Source organism: Chenopodium quinoa, unplaced genomic scaffold (genome assembly GCF_001683475.1).
Source record: "Chenopodium quinoa cultivar QQ74 unplaced genomic scaffold, ASM168347v1, whole genome shotgun sequence".
In the NCBI taxonomy this organism is placed as follows: domain Eukaryota; kingdom Viridiplantae; phylum Streptophyta; class Magnoliopsida; order Caryophyllales; family Amaranthaceae; genus Chenopodium; species Chenopodium quinoa.
In genome coordinates this window covers 159,956-169,988 of record NW_018743066.1, presented here as the reverse complement: position 1 = coordinate 169,988, position 10,033 = coordinate 159,956, and the positions used below count along the sequence as shown (strand labels likewise).

General features: G+C 39.4%; 3 protein-coding genes and 1 non-coding gene across 4 annotated transcripts; 3 read left to right on the top strand and 1 right to left on the bottom strand.

Annotated features, from left to right (window-relative positions):
- The first annotated feature begins 202 nt into the window (after positions 1 to 202).
- On the top strand, positions 203 to 2,943 carry LOC110731202. The gene is made up of 4 exons (XM_021911039.1): positions 203 to 1,273; positions 1,579 to 1,703; positions 1,855 to 1,970; positions 2,168 to 2,943. The coding sequence occupies exons 1-4, from the start codon at positions 811 to 813 to the stop codon at positions 2,427 to 2,429; spliced, it is 966 nt and encodes a 321-aa protein (XP_021766731.1). The 5' UTR covers positions 203 to 810; the 3' UTR covers positions 2,430 to 2,943.
- Positions 2,481 to 2,553, top strand: TRNAF-GAA. The gene has a single exon. It is a non-coding gene; the product is annotated as a tRNA-Phe (tRNA).
- A 200-nt stretch (positions 2,944 to 3,143) lies between the features above and the next one.
- On the bottom strand, positions 3,144 to 6,900 carry LOC110731200 (serine/threonine-protein kinase D6PKL2-like). The gene is made up of 3 exons (XM_021911038.1): positions 6,696 to 6,900; positions 5,213 to 6,235; positions 3,144 to 4,544 (listed from the first exon to the last, which is right to left on the bottom strand). The coding sequence occupies exons 2-3, from the start codon at positions 6,097 to 6,099 to the stop codon at positions 3,671 to 3,673; spliced, it is 1,761 nt and encodes a 586-aa protein (XP_021766730.1). The 5' UTR covers positions 6,100 to 6,235; positions 6,696 to 6,900; the 3' UTR covers positions 3,144 to 3,670.
- A 1,028-nt stretch (positions 6,901 to 7,928) lies between these two features.
- LOC110731121 lies at positions 7,929 to 10,033 on the top strand. Its single transcript, XM_021910956.1, has 2 exons — positions 7,929 to 8,776; positions 8,908 to 10,033. Exons 1-2 carry the CDS (start codon positions 7,929 to 7,931, stop codon positions 10,031 to 10,033), a joined length of 1,974 nt encoding a protein of 657 aa, XP_021766648.1.

The window sequence follows — 10,033 nt, the reverse complement described above, 5'->3', positions numbered from 1 at the left end:
CTCTCACGTATTCGCATATTCCTTTTTTGAACATTGACACTTAGTTTTCTGGCCTTGAGACTTTTTCTTCAGGGATTTTTCTCACTAGAAAAAAAAAACCCAACTATGACACTTGACTACAGATTATGCAACTACAGGTACCTTATGCGACCGTTGTAAACAAGTACCATGGCGCATTCAGGTTTGAATAATTTGGTTGTTACCGAGTGAATGGGAAAGAACAGTATATATTGTCTAGTGCGGGTAATAGGCACAACTAGACAAGCAGCTGATAATGAAAGTAAAGGTAGAATTAAGAATAAAAATAAAAATCATACTAGCTAGGCCCACGTTAATAGATTTTGTTTAGACCTTTATGTCGCTAATTAAAGGAAGGGATTGAGATTATTCAACAACTTTTAAAGAGTTGATTGTACTCTCTTGATCAAATATTTCAGGCCACAGAGCAACAAAGTCAGCACCAACAGAGTCAGCACCATCTAACTTCCTTGATCAGACATTCAGACCTATATCAAAACTTTGATACTCATGTAATATAATCACAGGAAATTTTAATTTCAATTCCCTGCCCTTCCCTACATTAGAGAGGCATATCATAGGATAAGATTTTATTATCAGCAACTAATCGCCTTCTTAGCCTTCTCCTATACCTGCTCCTCATAAGTCTTGTTTACTTGGATAGATAGATAATACAGTATATTATCATTACATCTTGTCGGTAGAAACTAGAGTCAGGCCAGAATCTAAAAACAAATTATAGATATCAATCTCATCAAACTAGTGTCAGCACCTTCAACCTCAAGCTCGTCTATGGAAATCACATCCCCTAGCAGGCCTGATGACAGCGATGCCAATGCCACTGCAACAGCCACAGTTGACCATCATCATTACACTCCTTTTGATTCCATACACAAGAGCAATTATGATTTTGGTGGTGTGAGCGAGATCATTGAGATTATGGAGGAAGATGAGGAGAATCTTATTGCATCGTCACATAAAAAAAATAAGACTAGCTTTATTGGGAGATCAGGAGGGCAGCAGTTGACTACTATCAGTGAAGGTGGCATAATAACTAACACCACAAGTTTGTTCTCTATTGATATCCACAATAATAGTGGAAGATCATCTGATGATGTGGTGTATGTTGCGGTGGGCAAGAGTGAATCGAGCAATGGTGCGCTTCTATGGACCCTCAAGCATTCTGTTCATCCTGGGACTACTCTTGTTTATCTCATTCACGTCTTCTCTGACCTCAAATTCATTCCAAGCCCTTGTAAGCACCTCATCTCATTAACTATAATACACTTGTTTCCTAATAATTCTTCATCTAACTGCCTTGCCATGTCGTCCAATTTTTATTTTATTTTTCCTAATAATTACTTGGTATGTATACTAATATTATTGGATAATTTAGCTCCCTTGGTTATATTAATTTGCTTTAAGGGAATCTGGAATCTGATCTGTAAGACTGTAATTAACTAATTGGTGGCATACAGTAAATTATATTTATCCTTTAGGAATTAGGAGTTAGTACATGATAATAAATGCATTTTGCTGATAATGAAAGAATGATTGCAGTTGGAGGAGGGGTGGTACCAAAGACTCAAGTGAGTCCAGACCTTGTGGAGAGTTACATGGTGCAGGATACCAGAAAGAGGCGGGAATTACTTAACAAGTACGTTGATATCTGCACTTCACATCGGGTAATCAATGAATGCTAATCCCATAAACTTGGATTTGGTTAAGTGCTCTTAATTAAGCCAGCTTATGTACTGGGCTAATTAGTAGTATGTAATGCTTGTATCTAGCAAGAAATGCTTAATTACTAATGTAAACAATGGTGAACATTTACAGGTACAGGTAGAGACTATACTGATCGAGAGTGATTTTGTGGCAAATGCTATCGTGGAGTTGATTTCTGTTCTCAACATTCGCCAGTTGGTTGTAGGAATGTCCAAGTCCAACTTGAGGTATTACAGACGCCAGCTATATATAATTAAGCTAGTAGTAACCCACTGTACAGGTCCTGATTCCTGAAAACAAGATTAAAACTAGTTAAGCTGACAAATATATAATGCTCCCTATATTTTGGTTAAATAAATAAATGTCAAGGGCGTATAATCTGTTCACAAAATTGTAAAGAATGATGCATGGTGTGATGTAACAGGAAACTGAAAGCAGGAAAAGGAAGTGCGACAGTAGCAGATCAGATAAGGCAAAATGCAGATGAGGGGTGCGAGCTCACAATTGTATGTCAGGGCAAAAAACTGAATATGTCTGAGCATTATCGAACTTTTGAATATCATCTGCATTCAAATTCTACTTCTTCACCAACAGCTGCCTCTAGCGAAGGCCGTAATCAATTCGACGAGCAGCAACAGCAGCCTCCTCCACCCCACGGTTCCTTCTCTTGTTGCTTTAAAGGTTAATGTTTTTCATCGTCCAAGTATCAATTTTATGTAAGAGGAAAAATACAAGAAGCGGGGATAGCTCAGTTGGGAGAGCGTCAGACTGAAGATCTGAAGGTCGCGTGTCCGATCCACGCTCACCGCATTTTGTCATTATTTTTCGCAAATATAGCCGCCGTTCCTCCTTGAGAGCTGTGACTTGTAAAGAATGTATGCAACCTCACACTTGACTACTTGAGTAGTTTATTTTACTTTTAAGTTGTTGTATCTGTACTCTGCTGAGGAGTACTATTGTATATCTGTTCCATACAATAATTCCATTTAGGAGACATTCAGTCCGACAAATATGCAATAATAATATCAAGTAATATGTACTTATTTAAATGTCTTTAATTAATACTCCAAATCCTACTTTGATCTACTGACTTTAGACCCTAATTATGACTCCCAGCCCTTTAACAATCAGAATTATGTTACTTTAGTCCTTAATCATGCACTTGTAGTCACCCTTGCCTTGGTGAGTTGGTGCAGTACAGCCAGCAGAAATTTTGATTCTTCAGCATGTGCAATTATGCTGTTTGTAAAAGATAATTCTAGCTTTTTAAATATACTGCCATTTTTATTCATTCTTCTTAATAAAGATCATTTATATGAATTAATCTTTTAAAAAAAGAAGACACCTTTCAAAGAGTATGACCTAGAGTTTACATAATTAAAATTGTACATAGAGAAGAATTTCATCCAACAAATTTTAGATAATGACCCTTAAAAACAAATGGGTCACTCTCTTCATGAGTTCATGGTGTCAGGAGTAACGGAGTATTAGCAATGGCTAATTTACTCCGCAATAACTCATGTATCTGACTTCAATGAAATGTGAACAGCAACAGGGTTAATACTTTTGAAAATTAAAAAGCTCTGAAACAAATGGAGCACATCTTAAGATACATATATATTTTACCTCTCTTTCGAGTATTTGGAGAGTTCATACCGCACCCAATACATTAGTTTAAACATACACATTACAGGCAACAAACAGTTATGGCCCTTGCAGGCCTAGATCAGCATATTGCAACCATATCTGCTTCTGCCTCCTCAGTACAGGGCACTCCAACTCCACCGCATTTCTCCCAATTTGTGCTCACTAGATAATTATAAAGATCAAATCTTTTTGGCAACAATTCTCCTAATCCAGCAGAGTGCGAAACATATACGGAAAAAAAGAAGAAAAAAAGAAGAAAATTGGAACAAACATTGAAACCTCAGAAGAAATCAAATTCAAGGTAATTGTCAGAACCCTTTTGATCAGGTGCCCTCATAGCAAGATCAGCTTTTTCATGAGAGGGAGGAGGAGCTGCTGCCTTTTCAATAACAGCAGGCTTCGGTATCTCAGGGGGTGTAGCACACCGTATTAGTGCCCAGTTGACACCTTCAAAAAATGGGTGTTGCTTAATCTCTGTTGCCCCTCTTTTGTATGCCAACCTATGCTGTGGTTCTTTCACAAGCAACCCCTTTATTAGATCCCTGCCTGCAAAACTTACAGCTGGGGATTCAGGAAATCTTAGAGGTTGCCCCACAACATTGAACAGAGTAGCACGGTTGCCCGAACCCTTGAAAGGAGTTCTACCGAATAAAAGCTCATAAAGAAAGATCCCGAATGTCCACCAGTCTACTGCACTTCCATGACCTTCCCCTTTGATGATTTCGGGTGCCAAATACTCATGGGTACCAACAAAAGACATTGATCTGGCACTGGTTGGCTCTGCCATAAGCTCAGGGAGTGGATTCACTTGGTTTCCAATTTCATTCTTTGCCTTCTTATCTTTCTTGGACCTACTTGTAAAAAAACGTGGCGAGAAGCATGTTGTCGGCGCAACACATGAAGGCTGGATGCAGGAAGGCTCAATACAAGCTGGCTGAACACAGTAACCTTGATCTTTTCGCAACGGCTCCATCTCATTCAATGATGACTTCACTAGTGTTGGACTCACAGCACAACGAAGGGAAAGATCAAAGTCTGAGAGCATTATGTGTCCATCATCTCTCACAAGGACGTTCTCAGGCTTGAGATCACGATACACAATCCCAAGCATGTGAAGATACTCCAGCGACAGGAGGACTTCTGCTACATAAAATCTACAAGTGTTGATTGCAAAACAGAAGTCAGCGTGGTTGCATCACACAATGAAAAAAAAAAAAAGTCCATGTCCATGTAACAAAATGGTGACGGTTAATCTTTCCTAATCAAAAGTTGAAGCACAGAATACAACGCTGGTATTGCTTGGATCTTATAGTGACAGGAGTTCCTACAAGAGTACAAGCCACAGGTGAACAAACTCAGTGCCTGAGATATCTAAAGGAGTTGTTGTGCAAGGCTTAGCACCAGTAAACAAACCATATAAGGAACCCTCATTAACAAAATTATGAATGATATTTTTTGAACTTTCAGAGATGTGATTGGTCAACTACCTGCAAATTGTGGTTAAACACAGAATTGTACCATGGAGTCTCAGTCCTCTACCATTGCAGCACAGGGAAAATTGGGCAGCACTCTAAGTTAGCTTGCCAGTATCAGATTGTGGAATGAGTAAATTTAAGATCTTGAAATGTGATTCAATTCAGACATATTGAGTGAACATACCGAACAATAGCATGTCAGTAGAAAAAATAACCTGTCCTAGCAAAGATATACCACAAACAAAATCCAAATGCTCAATGGGAAAAAAAAATGGACAGAACAATAAACAAGAAAAGTGACACAATGTATAAAGTTTAATTAGTACTTGAGCTGTAGGTAATCTTACTTTACTGCTTGTTCAGTAAAATATTTCCCTGGCTGCCTCTGCCTAAGAGTATGCAAATCTCCACCCGGGCAGAATTCCATCACCAAGCATGAAAATTTATCGGTCTCAAAGTGGGTATACAGAGTAGGAAGGAAAGGGTGGTCCAGTGATTGAAGAATCTCTCTCTCTGTCTGAGCTCGTAGTAACTTCTTGCGACTAGCCAAAGATGCTTTGTCCATTACCTTCATGGCAAAGTAACACTTAGTTCCACTCAGCTCAGCAAGGTAAACACTACCAATATCCCCGCATCCCAACCTTTTGAGCAGTCTAAAGTGGCTCAACCCCAACATTCCATCTCTCGCACGGACTATTTGAATAGCCTCCCATCTGACATCATTCCCCTTGTGAGGCTTGCTAATGCTGCTACTAAAGCTGCTGCAACTGCTCTCATCACTAACATCGGTGCTAGTGCTTCCTCTACACAAACTACTCTTGCCACTTTCTACAAAATCAAGCCGGCCACTTGTTTTGGCACTTCCACTTGTCTTCGCAAGGCTGCTTGTTCCATCACTAAATTTAGCAGACACTGAACTGTCTTTGATACTTCCATATTCTGATGTTTTCTTCTCATGATCAGTGGATAAATCCTCCAAAATCCTAGCTTCATTCTCAACAGGATCTATGTCAGCCGAAGAGGGCTCAACACCGGACAACAAATTGAGGGATGCATTTTGGTTGGTGGATTTAGATTTATCAGGATGCTTGGAGGCAATTTGTAGGGAATTCGCAAAGTGGTCTGTGAATTCGGGTTTAGATTTGGTGGAGGCGGAAACCTGGGAAGGAAAAGCCGAACGCCCTAGTCGATGTTGGCGATCAGAAGATGCTTTAGCAGAATTATTGGAAGCCATAGGAAGTTAGGAAAGAAGAAAGGGTTGGAACATCAAAGTGATGGTATACAAATGCAATTGAATCTGGGTTCAACACCCATTCTTCTGAAAATGACAGTAGTAGCTCCCATAATTATGATGTTCTGTAGTCCACCTCCTATCCAAATTAAGAAAGCACAAAACCCACAATCAAACAACATAATTAATCTTATTCTATAAAAATTATATGAGGTTGAGTTGCATGGACTGATTCATAATGCAATTTTTATCTTTATTTTAGTAATAGAATAAAATCAACAAAAATCACATTCGATTTTAATTTCAATGCCCATCAACAGAAATTAGGAGACAAATGGGTAAATTACAAAATCAAATCAGAAAAATAGAAAAAGGAAAGGAATAAAGGAAACCCAAAAGAGGGGGTGAGATTGAACAAGGAGAAAGGGATCCAGTGAAGGAACTTCAACTTGAAGAAGAAACCAAATTAAGAACAAAATGCAGATTAACAAATACTTCGTATAAAATTACTGGGTATGAGATTAACATATTTAATCAAACAAAAGAACAGATCTTTAATTCATGAAAAAGAAGAGATCCCAGAAAAGAAAAGAAATTACCTGATAAAAAGTAGTATGAATCTTCAAGGTTTATGCTTCAGGTGGGGATGTGCAGAGAGTATCAAAGAATGAGTGAGAAGAGGAGAGAGAGTGAATTAGAGGAGAGAGAAAGAGTAAGAAAGTAAAGAGGTAGTCAAACCGATATTATACTACGGAGTGCTACTGTACTGCACAACAGGTCACTGAAACAATGCTACTCGTAGTAAATTGGAAGAAAGAGACTATATAAACAAGGGTTGAGAGAGATTTAAAAGTGTTTCGCACGGGTAGGCCGGTCAATTTATGTGGGAGTTAAATTTTGCTATTTAGTGGTACAAAATACACTCTTAGTGATACAAAATATAATTTCAGTAATATTTTAAAGGGTTTTTCTATACAGTGCCCCTGAGGTATTGACTTTTATAAGTTGTGCCCACCCATTTTCAAAACTCCACATTGTACCCCCAAGATACCTTTAGTGTCTACGATGTAACCTTACTCTAATCCCTCCGTTTACTGAAGTAAACTTTCTGTTAACTTCAAAATAAATAAGTTAAAATTAAAAAAAAACAAAAACAAAAAAACCCAAACACCTCTCTCTCCTCCCTTACAACTACCCACCACTACACTTCCAGTCCCACTGTTGGGCCCATATTATCACACAACCCATTACATCTAGGGCATCAATCCAAGGCCAATAGGTCAGCAAGAATATGCAAAACGGCTTGATTGAAATAAACAAGGAAAGCAACATCAAGCATATTAATCAAGGAGATACTTGCCAAAGATACACCTACAGAGCAGGAAACAAGATAAATCAAGAAGATCTTATGCATTTCAAGGATATTCTGAATATATTTGTAAACCCTAGAGATCCCTAGATATAAATAAGAAGAATTAGACATTTGAACGATCATGTACGTTCGCATATACATAAATATAAACAATTTGCTCTACTTTTATCCACGGAATTGCGTCCCTACTGAACAAGGAGGCCTATTCTTGCTCAGTATTGCATCTCTAAACTCATCTTCTTTATATAATTGAATATTTACTGCTTGTTTATTGATTACTTGTTGATTTATTATCATTCTTAGTTATTTTATATGTTATTGGTAGAATGATTGTTATTACCCCTCAAACCTAGCAAATTCTTGAATGTCCTTATTGAGATTTGCCTAAACAATTTGGCGCCCACCGTGGGGCTGATAATCAATTAACCTACCAATTCGCCAAAAAACCGAGACAAACACCATGACTGGGCAACCAGTACCTTTTACCATTGCCGAAATTAATGAAGGAATGAACGCATTCCGCCAAACTTTAGACCAGCAGAAAAGCCAAATTGAAACGCTGCTGGCTCAAAAGATCCAAACTGAAACCAAACTCACCAGCCTTACCAAACAAAATGAAGCCCTTCGTAGCCAAATACAATCAGTTGCATCTAAAACCATTAACACCAGAAAGAACACTGAAGGTATAGCCATGCAGCTTGACTTGTCCGGAACCTTTCACACCCCTAACGGGGAAAAAGGATCTAACAACAGGGATGATACCCTGGATCTAGACTCTTTGGATGCAGGAACCCCCAAGAAGGACGGTCAGGAAGGAGCCGAAGAGGGAAAAGTAGAAAAGATGGTCAAGGAATACCTCAAGACAATCGAGGCCAAAATAGCCAAAATCCCTGGAATGCCGAAACCCATGGAAGAGGAGGCAGCAGATGGCTATATAGAATCTCCATTCTCAGAAGAGATCGCCATGGTAGAAGTCCCAAAGAGGTTCAGCACGCCCAATATGACCATGTACGATGGAACAACAGACCCCGATGAGCACGTATCCCTTTACAAACAGAAGATGATGACAAGCTCAATCCCTAGAGACATCAGAGAGGCTATCATGTGCAAAGGCTTTGGAGCCACATTATCAGGTCCAGCTCTAAACTGGTTCATTAATTTAGGTAATGGGACTATTCGATCTTTTGCAGGAATGGTGAACCTATTCAAGGTCCAATTTGCCAGCAGCAGGAAAATCAAAAAACAATCTTCAGATCTGTACCGCGTTGTGCAGAGACATGGTGAATCCTTGAGAGATTATCTTAACAGGTTTAACAGGGAGAATATTGGAATACATAAGTGTGATGCTCCCACAACAATCGAAGCGTTCAGAAGAGGATTGCTAGACCATAGTGAGCTCTACAAGGAGTTGACTAAATATCCATGTACAACCTTTGAAGATGTGCAAGCATGGCTCAAGTCAGATTTGAGGAAGATGCATATGCAAGAAAGACTCTCGAGCCAGATCGCCAGTCAAGAAGGAACAACAATTTTCCCAGAAGGGACCATCGATTCAAGCCGTATCAGCGTTCTCGCTTTGACGAGGGAACAGTCAATGCTGTCGAAGAAGAATTTTCTGGTTGGAGGGAGGATCCTGAACTCCCACCTAAGTTACATGAGTATTGCTTTAACGTTAACCCTGTAGGGGTAATTAGGACCCTAAATAAGATGGGAGATATTGTACAGTGGCCTAGGAAGAGTGACAGGCCTGGAGAGAAGAAAGATCTATCCAGATGGTGTGATTTCCATTCAGATATCGGTCACACTACTGACGAATGTGTCGCGCTCAGAAAGGAAGTGGCGTACTTGCTAAAGAAGGGTTACCTCAAAGAGCTCCTCTCAGATAAATCTAAAGCTTCTGGGAGGGAAAGAGAATCCAAGCAAAGAGGTCCCCCTCCTCCGCCTCCAATTGTCAAAACCATCTGTTTCATTTCAGGAGGATCAGAAGTATGTGGCTTGACGTATTCTGCAGCAAAGCGGCATGCGAAGGAAAGTAATAAGGAACAACCTGAAAGGAGGGAGAAATCCAAGATAGACATTCCCATCATGTTCGAAGAAAGCAATGTAATAAAAGGCCATCATGACGGCTTAGTGATTTCACTCCCAGTTGGGAACTGCATGATCAAGAGAATCCTAGTGGACAATGGAAGTTCTGCAAACATCATCATGCTCGACACTCTGAAACATATGAACATAGACGAAAAGAACATCATCAACAAGTCAACAATGTTAGTAGGATTCAGTGGGGAAACCAAGAAGACAAGTGGAGAGATTACATTAGCTACGTACGCAAAAGGAATCAATCTACAGGTCAAGTTCCTAGTGATTGACACTCTATCCTCGTACAATATGATCTTAGGCAGACCTTGGATACATGAGATGAAGGTCATCCCCTCTACATACCATCAAGTCATTAAGTTCCCTACTAGGTGGGGCATTCAAGAAATTAGAGGAGATCCTAGGGAAGCAAAAGAATGCTACAAGATCGCACTAAAAGCAACATCTTCAGAAAAGAGTTCAGCATAG